Source organism: Natrix helvetica (genome assembly GCF_964273705.1).
Source record: "Natrix helvetica genome assembly, chromosome: Z".
Taxonomy (NCBI): domain Eukaryota; kingdom Metazoa; phylum Chordata; class Lepidosauria; order Squamata; family Natricidae; genus Natrix; species Natrix helvetica.
In genome coordinates this window covers 84195653-84220720 of record NC_138554.1, presented here as the reverse complement: position 1 = coordinate 84220720, position 25068 = coordinate 84195653, and the positions used below count along the sequence as shown (strand labels likewise).

The window sequence follows — 25068 nt, the reverse complement described above, 5'->3', positions numbered from 1 at the left end:
TACACTGCCCTGAGTTCTTTGGCAGAAGGGCAGCATATAAATCCAATTTTTTAAAAAACACCGCTTTTTCTTTAAATTTTCTTTTTTTAAGTTCTCGGTTGAGTTACTTTTTCTTTCAGTCTTTGCAAAATTGTCCACATTCTTCTGTTCTAAATAGTTCTAAATAATTTCAGCACAGCTGTTGCATCAGTCTCTTCCCGTTCCATTTCGTTGTCCTCTTCTTTTCCTAACTGCTGTCTGTTTACTGCCACTCTCAAGCAGTCCAAGTCCTCCTTCTTTCTCGGATTCTTTCCAGAAAGAAAGTCTGTATGTCGAGTCTGTATGTCATGCTCTTAAGTCGTGCTCTTTCTTGTTGTCTCCCTTCAGATCGCTCACTTACGCCAATTAGTTCTTCGGGCCGGTCTTTACCTCTAAAAATCTGCCAGTCTCACTCCTACAAGTGGCCTCTCAGTTATAGGGCTCTCTCACCCAAGATCAGCATTCCCCCGAAGGGGTCCTCCAAACGTGCAGATTGAGATAAGAAGTCAGAGCCCTGATTTCTTCCCCACACTCGTCTCAACGTCACCACTGGAAATTCCATCCTGGTTTTCATCATCATCTTCCTCTCATTATTGACCTAGGATGTAGACCAGAAGAGTAAAACTCAATTTCATTGAGGGTCGCATCAGCATTATGGTTGCCCTCAAAGGGCCAGTAGCCAGGTCACCATGACTGGCCAAGTATGGCTGGGTAGGTGTGGCCAACTCAATGCCACTCACTGGGCATGGTTGACTCAGGACGGCTGGGTCGGGATGGAACAGGTTGCACCAGCTAACTTGATATGGGGACAGTATGCCCCACAAGCTCCTTGCCTCCCCAAACTGCTGGCAGCAAAGCACATGTGTGTGCACACACCTGCACACATGCGTGCGTGCACACATACACACACCGTATTCCAGGTTTGGGAACTTTTATCCACAGAGGAAGGAGTGGGCCTTCTCCCCAAGCCCAAGTATGATTGGCAGTTTGTAAACGGATAAAAGACTCCAAGCTTGGAATGGTGTGTGTGTGTGTGTGCAATACACACATGCACAGCACGTAAAAGGAGACATTCTTCTCCCAATCCCAGACATTGTTGCATTTCCATGTCCAGGGCCCCTCCCAGCAAAGCAGGAGGCAGAGGATGCTGTTGCTCCGTATGGAAGCACAGAGGAGAAAGTTTGTAATAAGCAGAATCCAACTTCTATCTTGACAGATCTCGGGAGAGCAAGAGGAGGATCGTGTGGTAAGGATGCTGACTTGTTATCACAATGTTCCCCATACCACCCCTTCCTCTTTTGCAGAGATCTGTCAAGGCAGAAGCTGGATTCGGAGGAAACTGATTGCTGTAAACTTTCTCCTCCATGTGAGGGACCAGGCAAATCTGGAACGGGGGGGGGGGGGGATCTGGAGGTTTCCAGCGGAGGAAGGCGAGACCAGGGTGAGTGCCAAAGCCTAGTCCAAAGCTTCACTGTCCCTCTCAAGCCAACTGGAGAACTCCCGATTGCGGCATGGACTGCCCAGAGCCCTGGGCAGTGAAGGGCAAGTGCCCAGCCTAGACCTTGAGTTCCTTGGACAATAGGACCCAGCAGCCCAGCCCAGCCCAGCCCATCTCTGCTTCCCTGAGGGGGATGCCCGGCTGCACTTCCTCCTACTGAAGGCTCCTGCTGCTTGTTCCTGTTCTCCTTGGCTAGGTTGGTAATGATGGGTGCAGGAGGGCAAAGTGCATTGGAGGGAGGTCCACTCTCTCTCCATGTGAGGAAATCTGGCTTTAAAACCAAAGCATCCTCAGCAATTGAGTGGGAGACACCAGGAAAGGCCCGGAGGAGGGGGCAGAAGGACAGCAGGGCTGCTGATGGCCAAGTGCTAAGGCATGACTTTCATCACACCCTTCCTCTCTCTCATTCCAATCTCCTTCCTTCCTTCTTCCCTCCCCCTCCTTCCATCATTGCCTCCTCATTCCCATCTCCCTCCTTTCTCGCTTTCTTTCTTTCCTTTGACCTTCATCTTCCTTCCTTCCTTCCCTTCTCCTGTGCACTGCTTGGAGAATCCAAGCATGGGTTAACTTCTGTCTTTCTGCCCAGAGACTGCAAAAGCTTTGGCCACGCCTCCTCTGCTCTACTGAGTCCAGTTTTTCAACTTAGTCTAGCCCAGGAGAGACATATCCAAAGATTCTCCACAGTTTCTGAGCAGATCGACATTGATTGGACCTCCCTTTACCTTTTGTGTTAATTTCCTTCAAAAGAACTTGACTTCTAAACCAAGAGCAGGCATCATTGGAGGGAGATTCTGTTGCCGCAAGGCTTCAGCTCACTCTCCCTCAGCTGCCGGTGCATGGCTGGCCTCTCTGGGTCACCAATGGGCCATCACCACCAATAAAACTAGGATCACTGCAGGCAGCTCAGGAGTCCCAACGGTGTGTTGGACCACAGTCCCCAGCACAACAGCAGGCTTTTCTTTGGCATCGGAAGCATAGGATCACCTTTGTGCTTCTTTTAAGGCTTGGCCTACAGCCACTGGGCCTGTCTCCTTTACTAATTGCTGCCAGTACATGGGCTGGTCTTTCTGGGTCACCGGTAGGGCCACCACTACCACAAGGAGTTGTTAGCTGAGCTGCTGGTCATACTCAGACAATTCAAAATCACTATTTGGTGCCACAGAGCCATTTGTCGGCTTGCACCCTTTTCTTAATCCACGATTGCAGCAGTTGGTGAGTGGATCTACAACTGTCCTGTGCCCCTTCACCCTCTACTCCCACCTCCCAAGGGATCACCAGATCGCCTTTGAGAGCTCCTATGCCAGCAGGGTCTTAGTTAACAGACAGTTTGTGCACGTGGTGACACATTTAACGACCAAATCTCATATTTCAAAATAGCAGAGAGAGGCCTGTCAGGGAGAGGCTGAAGCGTCAACCAGCCACAAGTCCCTTCCCTGGGAGGTGGGTGCAACTGTAAGGGGAGCTTCAAAGGGAACTAGGCCTCAAAGTTCTTCCACCAGGAGGGAATCTACTGCCCCTGACAGGGATTCTAGAAGATGCCAGAAGGCTTTAGAAAAGCAGTTTGCCAAAGCCCCAAAATAGACCAGGGCAGAAACTGCACCAGGCACCTCAGCAGGGGAGATGGAAATTAACTTTCCTTTGCACTCTGAGTCATCTCTCTCCTTCTCACTCCCATTGCAGCGGGGCTCTGCCCAGTGGCAGATCAGGGCCCAGCACTTTCAAAGGAATTGTGTAATTTCATTTCTAGGACCATTTCCCAAGGGATCGCTGAGGGCCTCCAACAAAGAGCCCAGCATCCTTCCCAACCAGCACCCACCCACTAGCCAGGACAGGTCACCATTGATCTAGCCCCTCTGCAAGGGCATACTACTCCATGCCCCTCCCTACATAGTGAGGAATTATTCTGGGGAGAAGACCAGGCAGACCAGGAATTATTAGAGGATGAGGTTCTTACCCTGAACAAGCCCACCTTCATTGGCCTATTTAAACCCGTCTTGTTTAAATCTCTCTTGTACAAGGCCTATTTAAACCCGTCTTGTTTAAATCTCTCTTGTACAAGGCCAAGACCACGGCCCACATGGTAGTGGAGAGGTGGCTATGGATCTTCAAGATCCCAGTGAAAGGCTGTTTAAAGAACCAATGGTGGAGCAGGAGGTTATTCCTTCCCTGTAGATGTGATCCAACATTAGTGGTTACAACTGGGCTCTCTTGAAGCACCCAGTGGCAGTGATAAGGGGCTTTACAGGGTGGGCCCAGACCTGGAGGAACTCCTGCAGTTATTCTCCATGTACGCCCCAGTGGCATCTCTGACCTTGGCTTCCATTCTCCTCTCAAACTTGATAGGTCTGAAGACGAAGGATAAGAAGGCAGAGAAATCCTTCCATAAAACGCATCAGGCAGTAGTTGGGCCATTAAAGCAGCCACTGCTGCTTCATTTTTCAATAGGCCTTCCCTTCTCTCGCTTCTCCAGCTGCAGGCCAGATTGTCTCCAGAGGAAACCAGATTACACCAAGATATAAATAAGTTAGTGGCAGCCACCGAGTTTTCCGCAGATTCTACCCTCAATGAGGCCAAGTTCACATCCAGAACCATAGCGTCCAACGTTACTTCGCTTTGCAATGCGGCCATTTTGAGGCAACAGATCTTTTTGTAGAGCAAAGTGACTCCCAACATGCTCCTCCCATTGGAGGGTGGTTACAGCTTTTCGCCACCCAATGGGAGATGATAACCACAGACGTGTGGGTCCTACAAATAATAAAAGTGGGTCTGACTGAAGCACCTCACCCCCGAGGCACTTCATTCAGTGTCCCACTCCCACCTGTCTCTCCAAAAGGGGTCTCATGAAGGATGAAATTCATCAACTATTAGAGATCATGGCCACTGAACCAGTCCCTGTAGGGCAGGAGGGGCTAGGCTTTTACTCAATCTTATTTCTAGTGCCAAAGAATTAGATGTGTGTGCGTGTGTGTGTGTGTGTGTGTGTGTAGAGCCATCTTAGATCTGAAGAAGTTCGACATCCATTTGGCATACAAATGCTTCAAAATACAATCACTTCAATCCATCCTGGGATGCATTCGAGAGGGTGACCTGTTAACGTCAATAGATCTAAAGGAGGCTTACCTCCATGTTCCCATTCGTCCATCCCATAGAAGGTTCCTGAGGTTTTATCATACAAGGCATCATTATCAATAAAGAGCCCTATTTGACCTATCAACTCCCAGAACCTTCAACAAATTGTTAGCTGCTCTTGCAGCACACTTCAGATCAAGACCCATACGGATCCAATGCTACCTGGACGACATCCTCATCCAGTCGTCATCCCTCCCATAGGCAAGACAGGACCTCCAAATTACAGTACAGACACTCCAGGACCACGTATTCTCTGTGATCCTAAAAAAGAGCCATCTGGTTTCCACCACTAGACCACTCCACCTGGGAGTGGGGTGATAGACACCAAATCCTGTGAGGTTTATCTATCCCAGGAATGCCTGTCCACCATCAGAGCCCTAGTGGACTACATTCAGACACAACGAACAGTATCAGTTCTTCTTTCCCAGCTTCTTGTGCATTGCAATTGTTCCTTCGGCACGAATTACATGCATGAACCCTCCAATGGTTTCTCCTACCACATCAGAGAGCCAGTGGCAGCAGTTCCAATACCAACATTTGTGGCCCTCACTGTCCTTCACTCTCTCCTCTGGTGGAGCACATTGACCCCATTTTGGTGTCGATTCCGCAAATCCTGGATTTTCTGCAGGCAGGGCAGCTGCTTTGTCCACAGTATTGGCATGTGACAACCAGCAATCACTTAATCAGCAACCAAAGGTGCATAGTTTCCTAAAGGGAACTACAAACCTGAAGCCCCCAGTGGTACATCGGTAGCCCACCTGGGACCTTGGCTAGGACAGCGATGGCGAACCTTTTTTGGCTCGCATGCCATAAGTGGGGGGAGCGCAGGGGGGCTGTGTGCGGGTGTGCCGCACCCATAATGCAATGTGCGACCCCCAGTGCGCATGTGTGCACTACAGGTGCTCTCCCCCATTTTACATGCTTTTTTTGCCTTCCCCAGGCTCCAGAGACTTTATAGGAGCCCGGGGAGGGCGAAAACAGCCTCCTCCGCCCCTCCGGACGTCCTCCAGAGGCGTCAGGGAAGCCTCCGGATGGTCCCTGAAGCCTTCAGAGCACTCAAAACGATCCTCCGAGCAAACCGGAAGTCTGGAAGGGCGTTGGTCAGCTGAGGGCTTAGAAGCTGCGGTCCTGGTTCTGGGCCTGTCTAATTGCCCTTCTCTGACTTCGCTTGGAGCCTCTGATGGGGCTTGCGGGAGCTCGGATCTTATTGCTGCCATTGTAGCCACTCACGTGTCAGAGTATCAAGGCCACTGTAGGTCCCGCCAGTGCCTGGGCCTTCGGGACCTGTGGGCCACGTTCTAGATAAGGACCTGCTGGCCTCGATCAGCGGCCGTGATGCAGGAAGCTGAGTAACCGACCACGAGGCTTCTGTAAATGGCCGCTGGAGCCTCCGATCGCGCTGCCGAGAGCCTTAGGAATGGCCGCGGCTTGTCTTTTAATCGCCGCGGCTTGTCTTTTAACCACCGCGAGTTGTGTTTGGACAAGTTCGAGTGGCAGAAAGGTAGCGTGTTCGGGCAAGTTCGGAGTGGCAGGAAGACAGTATGATCAATGGAAGTGCCGTTTGCCGCAAGGAGACTCCCAACGCCGGAAAAAAAGCCGCAGTTTGCCTTTTAAATTATGCAGCTCGGTTGTTCTTCTGCTGAACTCACAATCTAGCTCGTGGAAAGCTGTGCTTGAAGCCCGTCACCCCCGCCGCCCGGGAATCGGACAGGGCCCCTGACCCCGCGGTGCCCCAAAGTGCTCTCCTATCTCGCATGAAACAGAAACGACTGTCCCTAAGGGCCGCAGCTGAAATAAATTTAATAATTTAGATATCTAATTAATCCAATCACATTAATAAATTTTAGCAAGATTACAATATTTGAAGATTTCCTACCTAGGAGCCAAAGCAGTGCTTGGACCAAAAGACAGAGAGGAAACTGGGAGCCAATGGGAAATGGAGGAACATTATAGAAATTTCCCTCAGTCTATCGACCAATCAGGCTGTGACAAAACCCATGCGTAACCCCCCCCCCTTGATTCTACTGGAAAATAGGGTCAGTTCAGGGACTTAGTTCAAGGATTCCATCTGAGTGCCAATGGGGTGGCAGAATGAACTAATGCAATAGTGATGGAATGCCTATGTTGCTATGTAAACTATCAGCAAACCAACTGGATGGAGCACAGAAATGACTTATAAAAACTCAGTGCATAGAAGAATTGGATTTATCTCTTTTAAAGTGAACATGAGTTTGAACCAATGTCAGAATTTCCAAGGGAACCCCTTCCTCAGTAATGTTAGCTGAATGGATTGATACCCTGAAAGCTGCTTGGAAAAATGTGCAGAAAGCTCTGAATAAAACCAGAGAGTCACAAAAGAAACAGGTAGATCAGAAAAGAGCTCCAAGAAGAAATTCAGGATTGGAGAGAAAGTATATCTATCTACTAAATACTTGAAGGTGAACCAACCTTGTAAGAAACTGGGTCCCAAGTACATAATTCCATTCACAATAGTTCAAATTATAAACCCAGTTACAGTGAAATTACAATTACCTAAGGTACTGGATTAGTCCTTCCAGTGTTCCACTGTATCTTATTGAAGTTCCAAGCTAAGCTAAGGACAGTCAAGGGAAAGCCTCCACCTCCCATGTTGGTGGGTGAGGAAAAACATTATGAGATGAAGAATATCAGTACTGGACTCAAGATACTTTAAGAAGAAATTGCAATACTTTGTGCAGTGTAAAGGATATTCCTCAGCTGTCCTGAGTGGGTAGGTGCCCACAATGTTAGAGAAGAAAAATTAAAGTAGTAAGAAGTAAAAAGGTTCCATACAAAATATTGTCAGCAACCAAAGAGATTAGTGAAGGCTAAGATCATTTCAATAACAGTAATTAATCTATGTTTAAGAATTTTCCAGGTGCCCTTTTTCTTCAGGGGCCCAGCATTTCAAGATTAAACCACTTTGCTCTTTCAAACCACAATGCTTTTCAAGTTGCCAATGAACTGGGGGAGAAATGGAATGCCGAGAATGTATGTGGAGATTGTGAGAGCATGGAAACCATCAAGGTCACCACTGCAAGTATTGGAGAAAGATATGTTACCATAACAACGGACATCTCATAATTGGACAACCCAGGGATGGGGAGAAGGGGGAGCTGTTATTTAACTAGGCAAGCATTTGTACAGGAAAACCAGAGCTGGTTTTGTTTCTTCAGTACCAATATAGTGTAGCCAATAAAGTTTTATTTTTAGGAACTCAAAGGTCCCAAGAGTGTTTCCTTGTTTTAGGTTCAGTAGTTGGACAGTTGACACTTTGCCTTCCACATCAACATAGTGTAGGCTCAAATATCTGTGCTTTTGGATGAGTTTGTTTTTTTCTTTCTTTTCTTTCTGTCATTTCATTCTCTGGAGGGTCTCAGTAAACCAAGATGCCAATGAGGATTGACACTCAGAAAAAAAAAACCAGTCTGGGAAGCTGTGATTGCTGCTGCACAAAAAGTTGATCATAAACGGATCAAGAAACGGACAGCTCCATGAATAGAAGGCTTATTATTGTTACTGAAAAAGGGGTGTCTATATTGATCACTGATTTTTTTTATGTTAGAAATGCTTATTTGTACATTTTGAGTTGTTTGTTTATTATTTTCACTTTAATAGAGGCAAATAAACATGTGAGATGGGCAAATTTTCATTTTTCATTTAGTTGTATAATTATTCTGCACACTAACAGTTTGCCCAGTAATTGTGTACACATAGATATTTTCCTAAGAAAGCCAAAACCTCACTTTTACTTTCTTAAATATTGAGGTTTGAGGTTTATTAACATTTTGGATTGGATTGGTTTAGATTGATTGGATTGACTGAGAGCAGTGTAGTTTATAATATAATATAACAGCAGAATTGGAAAGGACTTGGAGGTCTTCTAATCCAATCCCCTGCTTCGGCAGGAAACCCTACACCACTTCAGAAAAATGATTATCCAACATTTTCTTAAAAACTTTCAGTGTTGAAGCATTCACAACTTCTGGAGGCAAGTTGTTCCACTGGCTAATTGTCCTAACTGTCAGCTCTAAGTTGCTTCTCTCCTTGATTAGTTTCCACCCATTGCTTCTTGTCCTACCCTCAGGTGTTTTGGAGAATAGCTTTGCTCCCTCTTCTTTGTGGCAGTCCCTAAGATATTAGAACACTACCATCATGTCTCTCCATGTCCTTCTTTTCATTTAAGTAGACATACCCAGTTCCTGCAACCGTTCTTGATATGTTTTAGCCTCTAATCCCTTAATCATTTTTTGTTGCTCTTCTTTGCACTCTTTCTAGAGTCTCTACACCTTTTTACATCATTGACCAAAACTGAATGCAGTATTCCAAGTGTGGCCTTACCAAGGCATTATAAAGTGGTATTAACACTTCACATGACCTTGATTCTATCTCTGTTAATGCAGCCAAGAACTGTGTTGGCTTTTTTGGCAGCTGTTGCACATTGCTGGCTCATAGTTGTCTGCTAGGAGTCCAAGATCCCTCTCTCTGTTACTACTATTGAGAAAGGTACCACATATACTGTACCTTTACATTTCATTTTTCTTGCCCAAAAGTAGAATCTTACTCTTTTCACCATTGAATTTCATTTTATTATATAGTGCCCAATGTCCAAGTTTGTCAAGATCCTTCTGTATCTTAAGCCTATCTTCTGAAGTGTTGGCTATTCCTGCCAGCTTGGTGTCATCTGCAAATTTGATGAGTTCCCAATCTATCCTCTCGTCCAAGTCATTGATAAAGATGTGGAAGAGTACTGGGCCTAAAAGAGAGCCCTGGGGTACTCCACTGCATCCTTCCATCCATGTAGCTCCATTGAGGATTACACGTTAAGTGCAGTTGGTCAGCCAGTAACGAATCCATCTGGTGGTGATGCTATCTAACCCACATTTTTCTACTTTATATAGTACTAAGTTATTGTCTACTTTAACAAATGTCTTACTGAAGTCCAAGTAAATTATATTGACAGTATTCCTTTGGTCCACTAATTTTGTCATTTTATCAAAGAATGCAATAAGATTAGTCTGGCATGATCCGTTTTTGACAAACCCATGTTGGCTTTTGGTTATTACTTTTCTTGCTTCTAGGTGTTCGCTAATTTGTTGCTTGATTATCTTTTCCAGAATCTTCCCTGGTATTGATGTCAGGCTGATAGGTCTGTAGTTTCCTGGATCTATTTGTTTTCCTTTTTTGAAAATGGGAACTACATCAGCTCTTTTTTCAGTCCTCTGGCAGTTCCCTGGTGCTCCAGGATTTTTGAAAGATATAGTTCAGTGGTTCTGAGATCTCATCTGCCAGTTCCTTCAGAATTGTTCAACAATAAAATTAATCCTTCAAAATACAACTTGCCTAATAATTGTGCACACAATGTAGAGTGCAGCACCTGACTAATCTCCTGTTGCCAGTAGTCCACCAGCCACCAGACTGAACTGCCTACCAGTCGGAAACTCCTGAAGTCCCAATTTCTTCTGAGAAACTTCTGAAGTCCCTTCAAAAAGCTAACATATGTCTGTGTTCCAATTTCAATGAAAATACTAGGTCTAATAACTAGACAAGATGCTACCTCAGAATTACAGGGTTCTATCTGACACTTTTGTTGAAAATGAGTTAAGAGTGTGACAAGGTTCTATAAACCTACATTTTTAACAATTTATTTTGTTAACTACAGGGTTCTATTTGCAGCAGCCAATTGTTATGCTTGGCTGCTCCCATGTAATGGAGCAAGGATGGAGCCTGCAGCGCCTAACTTTGCCTCTGTTTCTGGATATGTGAATACCGAAATGTCTTTTTTCCATGATATGGAAGCAAGTTCGGACCTTTATGAACTGAATGCATCCGATTATGTTCCAGAAACTGAAGATGACCAATCGGATATGGAACTTTTAATTGAAAACGAGTGAGTATTCTGTGCTTTAAGTCTATTCCATTCACTAACGCTATTGCAATGCAGGCCCAGAACCCTGCATTTTGATCCTAGTAATAACTGTGGTTATGAGTCACACTCGAATATACACCATATACAGTTAGAAGTGTGTAATCTATATATATAAGAATGGCTGTATGTACAGTATGTATGTATGTTCCAGAATATTAGCTTAAGCAAGCATAAGCTTTAGTGAGGAAGGTGTGGAGAGGGAGCCAGAACAGAGGCCTAAGCCTTAAAAGCCCACCGTGTAAGGGAGACCGAGGCCTTAAAGGGGCACTATGTGAGTAACCTTGCTTCTTGGTAATGCTACTTTGAATGGATAGCTCCCATATAAGAAATGTAAATAAAGGTTCCTAAGTTTTGTTTGGTGTTAATAATGTCAAAAATGCAATAGTAAGATAGTGTGATTTAAGTTGACTTTAATAAGTAAATATTTCATTTTGTTCTAGGCAAGAAATAGATAATGTTGCCAATCCTCCTACATCTACTGAGGATCAAGTAAACACTGACACACCAGTAGTAATATCAAAAAACTTACAAGGAAGAGACAGAGATGACCCAAAACTTGGGCAGCCAATATTAGGGAAAAAAAGTATCAGAGGGGGAAAGAATATGTAAGCAGATTTGGGGAAACTGTACCTGCTAAAAAAATTAAGTCACAGAAGACTGCATGCAGAGTTGCAAATTTGCTTGCTTCACAAGAGTGATGACTGAGGAACATGAAGCAATATTTAAAGCATACAATGCTATGAGCCCTAATGAAAAGTTACATTACATTGGCAAATCTATATGCAGGTAATCAGTGCATCATCCCACACCACAAACAAAACCTTCTAGGTGCAAATTCAGTTTTTTTCGACCATATGTACGTAGGAAATGCAGCAATTTGTGTTTGCAAGGATTTTTATCTAGGAACACTGGCAATCAGTCAAAAGCCAGTGTACAATTACCATAGCCAGAAAGATTTAGTGACATATACCCTAACTACCAGGGACGTGGTGGCTCAATGGCTAAGATGCTAAGCTTGTCGATCAGAAGGTCAGCAGTTCAGTGGTTTGAATCCCTAGCACTGTGTAACAGAGTGAGCTCCCGTTACTTGTCCCAGCTTCTGCCAACCTAGCACTTCGAAAGCATGTTAAAATGCAAGTAGAAAAATAGGGACCACCTTTGGTGGGAAGGTAACAGTGTTCCATGTGCCTTCGGCATTTAGTCATGCCAGCCACAAGACCATGGAAAAACTGGCTCTTCGGCTTTGAAACGGAGATGAGCACCACCCCCTAGAGTCAGGAATAATTAGCACATATGTGTGAGGGGAACCTTTATCTTTACCTCACCTACAGATAAGAGGGGGAAGCACCCCCATAAGCAATTCTTTGTTACAGCCAGACAAATAGTAATTGACCATATTAATTCATTTCTAAGGGTAGAGTCACATTATTGTCATGCTAAAAATAAAAAACAGTACCTCGAATCTTCATTGAATGTAAGCATCATGTACGAGCTGTATAAAGAAAAAAGCAGCAAAATGGGAACTGAAACAGGCAAACTCTCTTACTACCAAACTGTACTCAACAAAGAATTTAACCTGGCATTCCTCATATCCAAAAAAGATTGCTGTGACCTTTGCAAGGAACATAGAATTGCCTCTTCAATTGGGCAGGTACCATAAGACAGGGTCTTATTTTCTTTTGACACCTGAAATAAACGCTTGGCCATATTTTCGGGGAAGCTTTATTTTTGAGATGCAGGAGGAAGCAAGCGTGATCACCTCATGGCTGCTGCTGTGCTGCAATATTTTCAGGGAGGGCTTATTTTTAGGGGCAGGGCTTATTTGGGCTTATTATCTGGGGAGGTCTTATTTTGGGGGAAACAGGGTAGAAGAAATGCTACGAAAGAAATATGATTTGCATATCCAACAGAAGAATCTAATGAGAAATCACAGACAAGAAGAAAGAGGAGGCAAAACTAGGCTGGTAATATATTTTGACATGGAGAATGTCATCAGTTTGCCAGAATGTCATCAGTTTGCCAAAATCAGGTACAAGCAGGTTTTTTTTACAAGCATAAACTTAACTTCTACAGTATGACTGCTCGCACATCACATACAAAACAAGGGTACTGTGCCTTTGGATGGAATTAATGGGAGGATGTGCTGTAAATGATATAGCTAGTGTGTGGTACAAATTTTGGGAAATGTAGTGCAAGATCAACCACATGCAGTGCATCTAACATTAGGAACTCACACGTCTTTTGTAATAACAGATTTTCTTTGAAATCACCCAAACATTGAAAGCATTGAAATGAAGTTTTCTGTACCAGGCCACTCTTGCATTCAAGAAGTGGATAATATGCATAGCATAATTGAATGTGCTATGCTACCAGCAGAATCCTTTTCACCAGTTTCTTTCCTAAGATTGCTGAAAAAAGCCAAGCGACGCCAGCTGTTCAAAATCATACAGAAGAAGCCCACACATTTTAAAAATTACACCATGTGTTCAAAGCAGTTTCAGCACAGTAATGTGCCATATGCTAAAGTTTCACAACTAAAATTTATCCAGACCCATTAAACAGTAAGGCTTTAAGACAACTTTTGCTGTGGAAGATTGGAACATGGTCACCATCCGTGACTTTGAAAAGAAGACGAGGAGTGTTCGTGGGAAACCTGCTTTATCAACACTACCTGCTGCATCTGTTACATTGCCTGTGTCTAAGACAGAGTTACAGATACACACACAATCCAAAGCAAAACAAGATGACATAGAAAGTATGCTCAAATGGATGCCTAAAGTTGATAATGACTATTACTGCACCATTTTGAAGAAAGAGTTATGCAAAACTGGGGTTAAATAGTAATTCTCGGTATTAAGACATGAATTTACATCCTTACATTTAATGCTGAACCTTCAAATAGTAATTTACAAGCATTTTATGGTCACAAAACAAATTCAAATTAATATCAAATTGAATTCAGTGCTTTTTTCAAAAAAATTATTAAACTTTATAATTCTCATTTTTATGGTGTAACTTAGTGTGACAAGGTTCTATCTGATATTTGGAGCCTCCGGTATGACCCAAGATGAGTCACCATCGGCCTCATTTTTTTTTTGTATGCACTATTTGTTGGTAGGCTCTCATACCAAAATGTTTCCTTCTACATTCAATGGGGTAACCAGTATAATTTTTCAAATGTTTAAGGCTCATTTCCCAAAAAATGGTCGCAACACACATAGAATGCTGTAATTCTGAGGTAGCGAAGAGCCAGATAAAAAAAACAAGATTTCTCAGCCTTTTACTGATTTGAAGCAAGGAACTTCAGTCACAATCTCAGTTACTTTTCCATTTAATTTCTGCTCCATTCCTTAACTTAAATATATGCATCTCAGTTGTATGAAAAATATAATTATAAAAACTATGCATGATAACAGTGGCAGGTTTCAAAAAAATTTGGAACCTACTCTGTGGGTGTGGCCTGCTTTGTGGGAGTGGCTTGCCGGCCATGTGACTGGGTGGGAGTGGCTTGCTGGCCATGTGACCGGGTGGGAGTGGCTTATCGGCCATGTGACCGGGTGGGAGTGGCTTGCTGGCCATGTGACCGGGTGGGAGTGGACAAGATGATGTCACTGAATTCTTTGCCCCTATGGATGATCTACAAAAAGAAGATATAAAAAAGGAAATTTATTATTTTGTGCACTTACTACTTAAATAAGGTTAAAATAAGTACACAAAACAATAGAAGAGCTACTTACAGAAGGTAAGTAGCTACTACTTACTACTTGTATTTCAAAGGGAATACAATACATATTTAATTTTACACATGTTAGCAGCTGCTGGAATTGTGTTTGCACAACAGTGGAAAAACAAAGATATGAAAATGAATAAATATTAGAATGTGCAGGAATGAATAAATTGACAATTAAAATCAAGAAGGCTTCGAATACTTTTTCACGTGGGATTTGTTTTATCAATGGCTAACTAACAGAAACAGCAATTAGAAATCTAAAAGTATGAAAGAAAACACCAATTATGTAAGGAAAGGTCACTAAAATGTATAAGGAAATATTATTAGTACTTGATCATTATTAATGTGTGGATAACTGCGGGACATTACACACCCACACCCACACAAACTATGACAGTGCCAGGAAAACACCAAAAATCAACAATTTCCCCCCAAAAGACTGAAGATGAAACCAGTTTTTCCCCCTAACCCGAAGGACAGGAAAGACAAAGCCACTGGAATAAAAACCATCAAGGCATTGTGGGAAATTATAAAGGACAGTGCCAGGAAGCTCACAGAACCAGCAACCACCTCACAATTACCCAAACAACCAGGTATCACACAGAAACACACAAAATCTGGCAAAGCTGCCTTGCACCAACCTGGCCTGCCCATAAAAAAGAAGCCACTTTGAGATACATAAACCATGCACCAACCTGTACACTTAAAGCAACATATTGCATCACAAATAAAACATTTGCAAAAAGGAATAACATTTCTTGTAATAAACATTCTATAAACAATAAATAAATAAAAATTCCCTAAAAATAATTTTAAAAAAATATATTCTACACATAATAAATTAAAATAAAACAATTAAAATATTATATACATAATAAATTAAAATAAAACCATTAAAAAATTCTATACACAATAAATTAAAATAAAATCATTAAAAATATTCTATACACAATAAATAAAATTTGAGATTGTGGATATGTAATTCTAAGGCTGGTCATTGTGGAAGGTCTTGATGAGAAGATCGCGATGACCACGAGGCAGGAGGCATATAAATTTAATAAATGAAGAAATAAATGCCCTGTGGTCTCGACGGCTTGCTTGCAGATATTTTATTGTCATTGGTGTGATATACCTAGCTGGGTCATGAAATGTCTGCAAGAAAACCACCAAGCTCAGGGAACACCAAGGACCCCACTGTCGTCTCCCTCCTCCCCACCACTCCTCTTCCTCCTCTCATATATCCCACTTTTTCTAGCACTGATGATGCTACCCAGTTTGGTAATGAAATGTCTGTAAGAAAACCACCAAGCTCAGAAAGCAGCAAGGTTTCCACTTTCCCCCACCTCCTCTTTCTCCCTTTCTTTCTCCTTTTTGTCCTTTCTCCTCCTTCCCCCCTCCCTTCTAGCACTGATGTTACCTAGTTTGGTAATGAAACGTCTGTAAGAAAACCACCAAGCTCAGAAAGCAGCAAGGATCCCACTTTCCCCCACCTTCTCTGTGGAGTTAATTGGTTACTTAGTAGTTGGCAAACCACACTAATTAATCAGTCAAAGTCCACATTCCTTACTCTTAATCCTTTGCTTACAAGAAGAGACGATGGAATTTGCATGTTGCATGCAGTAAGAGATTAATTTATAAACATATGGGTCACGTATCTATATCATGAAGTGTCCAAGAGGTGTCCATGAGGAAAGCATGTATCTGTAAACCAATCAGAAGTTGCCAAGTGGATTTTCTTTCCAATGAGCTTTTGCTATTCTGAGAAGCTTGACAATAAAAAGGAGGACTGGAGAGATACTCAGTGTGGATGCCTTCCCATCAGGGTGCCTTCGCAGTGGGTGCCTTCCCATTACAACCGCACTCCTGTCTGCGTCTGCTTTTCTACATTACCAACATCCTCTTTCTCCCTCTCTTTCTCCTTTTTGTCCTCCCCCCCCCCACTCCCTTCTAGCACTGATATTATGTAGTTTGGTAATGAATCGTTTGTAAGAAAACCACCAAGCTTAGAAAGCAGCAAGGATCCCACTTTCCCCCACCCTCCCTTTCTCCCTCTCTTTCTCCTTTTTGTCCTTTCCCCTCCTCCCACCCCACTCCCTTCTAGCACTGATGTTACCTAGTTTGGTAATGAAACGTCTGTAAGAAAACCACCAAGCTCAGAAAGCAGCAAGGATCCCACTTTCCCCCACCTCCTCTTTCTCCCTCTCTTTCTCCTTTTTGTCCTTTCTCCTTCTTTCCCCCCCTCCCTTCTAGCACTGATGATGTTACCTAGGTTAGGGTTACTGGGCAACGTGTGTGTATGTGTGAGGCTGGAGTTATGCCCCCGCCGCACCCTCCTTCCTGGGGGTCGAAGCACCTCAAAGGGACAGGTAGGCTGCCACAGTTCCACTGAGAAGACATTTCTGAGAAGAAAAACTTCTCCGGTCGGGCTGGTGGAGCGCTGGCAACAGCCTGCCTGTCCTTTTCAGGAGCTCTACTGAGAAGACATTTCTGAGAAGAGAAACTTCTCTGGTCGGACTGCAGCCGAGCGATCGGAGAACCATGTGGCTCACCTCACTGACTGTTTCCCTGGCGACGGGCGGCTCCACCAGGTCGGGCGCAATCGGAGAAGTTTCTCTTCTCAGAAATGTCTTCTCAGTGGAGCTCCTGAAAGGGACAGGCAGGCTGCCACAGCTCCACTGAGAAGACATTTCTGAGAAGAGAAACTTCTCCAGTTGGGCTGTGCCCGTGCGATCGGAGTAACCATGTGGTTCACCTCACTGACTGTCTCCCTGGCGATGTGCCGGAGGTTGCCGGCGCTCCACCAAGTTGGGCTCGACCAGAGAAGTTTCTCTTCTCAGAAATGTCTTCTCAGTGGAGCTGTGGCAGCCTGCCTGTCCCTTTGAGGTGCTTCGACTCCGAGGAGGGAGGGTGCAGGGGGGCCTAACTCCACACACACACACACACACACGTTGCCCTGTAACCCTAACCCTCGTGTTCTTATCCGCGCTCTCCTCGGCTCCTCACGACTGCAATAGATGTCCAGAATCAACTTTTGGGTCTAGGGCTTCTGACCCCCACCGCTTCTGGACATCTATTGCCATCGCGAGGAGCCAAGGAGAGCACGGAGAAGAGCGAGAAGGTTCTTGGTGCTCCAGGAAGCCACAAAAGTGGCTGGGAGAGGGGTGCGGCTTGGTTTAGCCTCCCTGAACATCGCAGCAGCAGCCCCAAGTGCGCCGATCTCACTATTTTTTGCATCGGGGCATGCTGCAAGATGGGGGGAGTGAAGACCTTTTCCAGCTGGTGCAAAGGACTTCCCTGGACTTGCTTTAGTGAGCACGGGCCCGCACCTCCACCACCAACAATCCAGAAAAGGTCTTTACTCCCTCTCTCTTGCAGCACGCCCCAATGCAAGAAACGCCAAGGCCTTGCAAGGTCCCCGAACATGGGCCGGCCATGCCGTGTAAGCTCCTGCCGCCGTCCCCACCCCCGCGTTTTCTGGTGGCCCTGCGCTATAAGCGAGCCCGGGATCCTTGCAAGGTCGTAAAAGGTCACCGGACTCGCTTATAGTGCAGGGCCACGGCAGCCCCCTCGCCCCGCCCCACGCTTAGTTGCAGCTTACTTACCTCCTCGGAGTCGGCAGGCAGCAATAGAACGCCAAACAGGAAAGAAAGATAAGTGGGTTTAGATAGGGTTCTTAGAGGCGGGTGGGGCGATTGGTGAGTAGCCAATCAGTGAGCGGTGGGCAGGGCTAGGATAGTGCAGACGGGCGCGGGGAGCGAGCAATGGAGCAGCTTCTTAACGGGCGATCGCGAGTGAGCGAGCGAGTAAGTGACAGGGGCGGGGCAGGAACTTACTTACGGGTCCATTGACGAACCGGTCCACCCAAACCGGTGTGGATAGGCTGAAACCCACCACTGCATTAGAACCAGCCAATGTACTATGATGTCATGCAGTAGTCCTCGAGTTATGAATGTAATGGAGCCTGTCCATTCCATCCGTAACTAGAGAATTCAAGGAAGTGAATATTGTACTTTGAACGACATCACTCCCTGCTTTCACTCACACATTCGTTAATTAAATGCATGGGCGAATGTGTGGCTTGTTAAAAGCACATGAGGTGGGGAAGGCCATAGGGACATAGTGAGGGAACAGACCACCTATTTCAAACCACCGAAGGCCTACCCTGATCGACAGGTACCTCATTCTCCCTCCCCTGTGGTTGCCACAATTGTTTTCCCCCATCCTTATGAAGATCTGTCTCCTCTCCAGTCTGTTTCTTTGCCTGGCCCCTCCTTTCTCATCAGCAAAGGGCTTGATGAGACCTCCAATGCCGAGAAAGCAGCCCCGCAAGACCACACACAGCTTTTTGGGCCTGCATTCTCACCCAGATCAGCTTGATGAGGCCTCTGCTGTTGAGAAAGCAGCCCTGAAAGGCTGCACACAGCCTTGTGGGGCTTCTTTCTTGCCCCAGATCAGCTTGACGAGTCCTCTGGTGCTGAGAAAACAGCCTTAAAAGTACAAGTGGGATTCTCCCGAACCATTAGTTAATTGCTTATGCAGTTCAGAGAAATGATTAAAAATAAAGTGCAAGAGAAGGTTTTTTAAAACCTCTCTTTCCCTTCAGTTAATAGCTTCACTTAACAGTTGCTGCTGGAATGCAGGGAAACCCATCAATCACTCATCTAGGGATGGGATTAACCTGAAGGGAAGACCTTGAGGAAGAAGGAAAAGACTACAAACATTTTCATTATAAAGAGTATAAAGTAACACTTCTGTGATAAGCTGATACTCTCTGGAGTTTCCCAATACCTTTTATAGCTGCTGCAGTGTTGGCTACTTGTGTGTTCCTGAGGGAAAAGATACAGGAGGGGATAATGATGCAGCTTGATCACACAGGCTGTGAATTTAGTGAATGTGTGGTCCAGCCAGCTGTATTGCTTCTGCTGTGAAGCACCCAATTTGGAACATAGAGAACATAGAATAGAGTGGGAAGGGTTAATGGCTTTTGGCAGCACATCCAGGCTTTCAATTAGCTTGAGCAGCTGCTCTTAGTTTCCCTCTCAGCTGCTGCATTTGTTTTGGGGTTGCCTCTGCGAATGTAGGCAATAAAACCATGATAGAGAGGAGGTATTTGCAAGGTAAGTGAGTCTCCACAAGCTAAGTGCCTGTGAAGACCCGGCCGGGGGGCGGGGAATATTGCAGAACCTCTGTGGTTGTTCATAAGGGTGAACAACTGTTGTTGGTATTACAAGATTCATAATTTGGGGGAGAACGAGCCAGATGTCGCGACGACACAACGTGTGGTCTCGATAGTCCGAGACTGCTGTTGATTCTTTTACTTGCTGCATGGTCCGTAAGGACCTAAACCGTCCCGGAGAGATGGTGACAGGTAGACAAATCCTTGCTGGTCTCAGGGACACCGCAAAGTCCCTGATTGACCCAAGGGAAGTTCTCCAAGCCGGCGGTAAAGAGACAGCCCCCAGGCTGACGAAGTTGGAGATGGCTCCAGAAAGAAGGCAATGAAAGTGAGTCTAGCTGGTGAGTTTTTTTTTAATTTGAGAATGATTGCCCAAAGAATTTTTTAAAAAAAGATAAATTAGTCCTTTAAGTAAAAGAATAAAGCAGCGAAATTTATCTTTATTGGACTGCCTTAGAAATTTTTTTTTCCTCTTCTATGTAACAGCGTTTTGTGGATTGAAGTGATTGGAATCCTTCCTGTTTCTCCTCTTAAGTGAATGAATTGATTTTTTCTCCTAATTTGTGCTATCTTTATTTTTTGGCTGATCTAAAACTTTTTTCACTTTAATAATCCTTCCTCTTTCTGACTATTAAATTTTAGTAAAGACACTTAGAGATCTGTGTTCTCTTTAAGCTTGATACGAATAAGAGAAAGTTGAAGCTGCCATTCGGAAGCCAGAACTTGGGTTTTTTTCTCCTTTTGAAACAAAGTATCCTTTGCTTTATTTTCTCTGAGTTTGTTGACATTGTAACTAGAGGGTTTGCAGCTTGTCTGTAGAGATTGATACTGGCTCAAGGACACGAACTGTTTTTCTTGCAGGTGTACTTGTGGAATATTTTGGACAAGGGAAGGGAAAGAAAAGAAAAGATAAAACCCTCATTTCTTTTTTTTTTCTTGAAAAAATTAAAAGGATCTTATGTTTAAGCAATTTTAAAACAAAAAAAATTATACATAAAAGAGATACAATACAATACAATGCAAAGATATTGAAGGCGAGAGTGGCAGTGGATTTCAAACTTTTTCTTTTTTTCTGGGAAATATGCATTCATATACAGATGAAGAAATCCTAAGCTACCATGATTTTTTGGATGGAATTTTAAAGATATTGGAAGGATTTGAGAGGTTTGATAAGAAGCTAGATAATTATTGTCTGGCTCAATAAAAGATGAAGGGACTGGAGCCTCAAAAATTAAAGAAGAGAGTGGAGATATAGAAGATAAAGACAAGATAACAGATGAACCTAATAATGGAGCACCTAAGAGTGAAAGTGGAAAGGAGGGGACATGGAAAAGTGAATTTGATTATTATTACATACTTGAAGATCTGGAGCTCTACCCCCCATGTTAACATATGGACTTGATTATGGAATTAAGAAGAGGAACAGCTTTAGAAAGACATTGGATAATTAAAGACATGCCAATTTTAATACTAATTCAAGGGCAACAAGACTATATGAGAGATCTTTCAAGCAAAAAAGTGCGGAGGGAAGTTTTTAAAAACTTTATAAAGAAGTTTATAAGAGAATTGACACAACAACTGGCTAAAGAGATAAGACAGTTTTGTTCCTGGAAAGATGCAGGCTGATGATGAAGGTTGATAACTCAAAACTTGTTAACTTTTGGTGATTAATAAGTAGGATTTCTTAGACACTTTTAGAATGTTTTCTCTAAAAAAATTTTTTGTTAATTAATAATTCATTATGATAATAATAATAATAAGAAGAAGTAATAATCTCAATTAGTAAAAATAATTTGGATATAAACTGTAAATTGCGACCTGGTGAAAAGATTAATCAATTCCACTAATATATTTTTGTTTAGATTTTATTATAAAGATGTAATTTTTCTTGGGTTGGTGGGGAGGAGATGTGATATAAATGACAAAAAAAATATCTTTTTTTTCTTTTTTTCTTTAGATAACTATAATAACAATAAGAAAATGTTAATGGATAATGTTTAATGATTTTTATATGTCTTGGCATTGGTAAAAGCAATTAGATATAAGCCTTAGATAGTGAGTTGGGAAAAAAAAGGGAATATGCTATAAAAGGGTAATTATTGGAGGTTTATAGGAATAGCTAATGAATGCCAGTAGATGGTTGTGTCTTCAAGTGCAAATGATTCTAGATAAAAGCATATTTAAATAATTACAGCTAAATGAGAATGATGGTATATTGATGGTAAAATACATAAAGATCTTCGATTTTAAAATGTAAATTAAAAATATGAAGGATGTATAGTAACACATGAAATTCATTTGTAACCAATCGACATGCTTTCTACAAGATGTAATGAAGAATGTTTTTTTGTGGATTTTTGTTTAATTAAAACAATAAAAACTTTTTAAAAAAAAAGATTCATAATTTCGGGATTTCTTCATAAACGCTAGGGGGGAATTATCACGAATCTTTGAATGTTCGCTATGGGAACGCTTGTAACCCGGGAATTACCTGTACTTGAAACTAGAATTTCCTTCTGTAGAAGGTATATAAATATAAAGGGCAAGTCTATGTTTCAACATGTTTGAATGTTTACTTATCTCCATTACATTTGACATATTTCTTGTAAGCAGACATGAATGAATGACTAAATCATGCATTGTTCTGGAGGGACAAAAGATTAACACAGGTATACATAAAAATATATTCTATATCTATTTGGGTAAGAAAGTATATGTAAACAATAAGCTCACTCATTATTACAGTTTTTTCTCTACAAATAGTTTTACATTCTGTGCTGACCTTCTACGTGATGTCCCCAAACAGCTCCTAAAACAATCAATAAAAAAAATACTCCCCAAAAATATTTTGCATTTTGAATTTGCATTTAGATACTTTCACAAACCTATTACTGCAGGAAGATATATTTTTATATTAATGCAACTTAAAAAAATAATGTGGAGTGGCCAGAAAACAATAAATAGTTCTTTCAGGCAATGGATTTTTGTGGTGGGTAGCCACAAAATAAGACATCCCCCAAAACGAGATCTAATGGGTCTTTTGGTCCAAAATATATAAACAGTAAATGTTTCAATAAACAACAAAACATACATTCACGCACTCCCCCAGTTAATTTGATATGATGAGTATTCAAGAATATTACACATATCTTGCTAGTCATTCTTCAAGTAAAAACACATTTACTCACCAGTACTGACACTTCTACTATGTCTGGCAGTTGAAAATATTTAGGATCTACAGTGGGCCAAGGCTGCTGCAGTATATCCATGTCCCAGTGATGATGAGTACAGAGTTTGCCTGGAACTTGTGATAGTCCTGAAATAAAATATCAATAGATAATTTATATTTAGGGAAACATTTTTATAGTTTGTTTACTTAAGTTTTACAGTTGCTAGAGTGAAAATGCTAATAGCTTGTTTTATACTAATGGACCAAAAACTGAACCTTCAAAGAATACAAGATTACATCTAAAGTGTGTGTGTGTGTGTGTATGCACAATTTTACTATTACAAAATCACACATGTAACTGAAAAGAAGGTTGATGACTCTGTTTTAAAAACAAAAAAGAATTATAAAACATAATTACTAGATTTAATCCTACAAGATAAGAAAATATGCATTCCTAGATTTACTTTCTCAGAGATATAGAATTAAATTAGATGGTATAAAAAGAGACAAACTTCAATCCCAAACCTTATTTGGGGCTCTTCAAACCTTATTTGGGGCTCTTAAGAAAGAATGGGACCAAAAATGTGGACCTTTTTTGCTTTTTTAAAAAAGGTTTTGGAATATTTAACCAATTAAATGATTTTTTTAAGCCTTGCAAAAATCAACTAGAACAATAGAGGCAATTTTCCCTATTCCCTTAATCTTCTGCAAGGGTTAAAATAGTAATTTTACTATTACACCCCAACCGTAACAAGTTTCTAAAATTCAATACCACCCCTTACAGCACCATTAGCAGTACTACTTTGCAGCCCCAGGCTAGCAAAAATAGAAGGTGGGAAATGGGAAGGAGCAACACATTCCAATACAGAAAGGAGCAACACATTCCAATGTTGTCAATCACAGCTCTAGTGAATACTATCAGTAGTGGGGAAGAAATTGCAATGCAAAAATATCTGGAATGGCAGAGGGTGTCCTTGTACATAAAGAACTGAATAAAATAAATATTTTGCCAATCAGTGACGTGCAGTCAGGTGAGGCAAGTGAGGCACAGCCTAACCACTCATCATCAGGGCAGCGAGTCATTCGATGGGAAACTTGCCTTTTGGGAGGAATGACCCAGCTTGGCTCCCGCTTTCGATCTGCCGCCTAATGACCGAACGGAGAAGAGGCAGGAGAGGCAAAGCAGGAGCCAAGCGGAGTCATTCCTTCCAAGAGGCAAGTTTCCTATCGAATGACTTGCTGCCCTAGACTCGAGGCTCCAGTCCAGCCTGCGGTGCTTGCAGGACTCCCAAGCTCGGCACCAGAGAGCCGCCGCGAGAGAGGCCGGCCAGGTTGCCTGGGCGGCGGCAGAGGTTCCCTTTGTTCTTTCGGGTGCGGGAAGCGGGGGGGGGGAGAGGCTTCTTCCACTCCGTCCGCTCCCCATCTGCGCTGCCCTCGCCTGACAAGCACGCCCTGGATTTTGCGCAGCTCTGGCAGGCGGTGCCGTGGCCGAATCCCAGGGCAGAGGGCGGCAGGTCGCAACTGAGCATGCCTGACTGTGGAATTCTGGGAGTTGAAGTCCACAAGTCTAAAAAAATTGCTGCCTCACAAGCTGTAAACCTCACCGCACGTCACTGTTGCCAATAATACTAAGCAGGTGGTACTCTCAAATAAGGTCTGCAACCTGGATAAAGTTAACATGTCTTATTGAAATAAACTGTTTATGGCAAGTTCATTCCAAAGTTGAGAAAAACAATGCAAATATTTTAAATAGCTGTCCTTCAACAGAAAAGAATTATCACTTGAAGACAGCCAATCCTTTCCCCCTTAAAGCAACAACCAATGTCCCATTATGTGCAACAGCTTGTAAAACACTGTCATTTACTGCAAAAAATATATATAGTAAAAATGTTAAATCATGCAACCATGTTGTCAAGGTTCCAAGTAACACCCCTAAAGAAAGAAGACTCCGAGGCTTCAGTTTCATCAAAGTTCCATTTTATTAGAACTCTTATATTGGCATATCTGGGAAAAAGCGAATCTGAAAGCTTCCAGGTTTTCCCCACCCAAATGAAGGTTCAGGTCCCTGCCCAGCATCCACATGTCCATCACATGGTCTAATCAGGCACAGCCCCAACTGGAGATGCCTCCCAGTCACACCACTCCAGGTGCACGGTAAAATGTCCTTGACTCTCTGTGAAAGGAATGTTATTTAGACTATATATCTCGAATGCTTCATGCTTCCCCCCTCCCATTTTCCCACAGCATTAATTGTGGCAGGCCTGAAGGCCCAAGGCAAAAGATGGCTTCCAGGCCTGACAGGCCGCTCCCCCCTTCATCAGAAGATTGTGTACTGTAACAAGATTAATACAGAAAGTTAAAATCAAAATCCTAATCACCTCTCCCCGCACCCCAACGGGGA

At 43.0% G+C, this 25068-nt stretch overlaps 1 protein-coding gene across 5 annotated transcripts in view; it reads right to left on the bottom strand.

Moving 5' to 3' along the window:
* LARS2 (leucyl-tRNA synthetase 2, mitochondrial) overlaps nt 1-25068 on the bottom strand; it is a 176028-nt gene that overhangs the window by 8252 nt on the left and 142708 nt on the right. For all 5 annotated transcript variants that reach the window (XM_081933357.1, XM_081933358.1, XM_081933359.1 and 2 more), the window contains one exon: nt 22687-22814. In XM_081933357.1, the coding sequence (XP_081789483.1) occupies nt 22687-22814 (128 nt within the window). The remainder of the gene's footprint in view (nt 1-22686; nt 22815-25068) is intronic.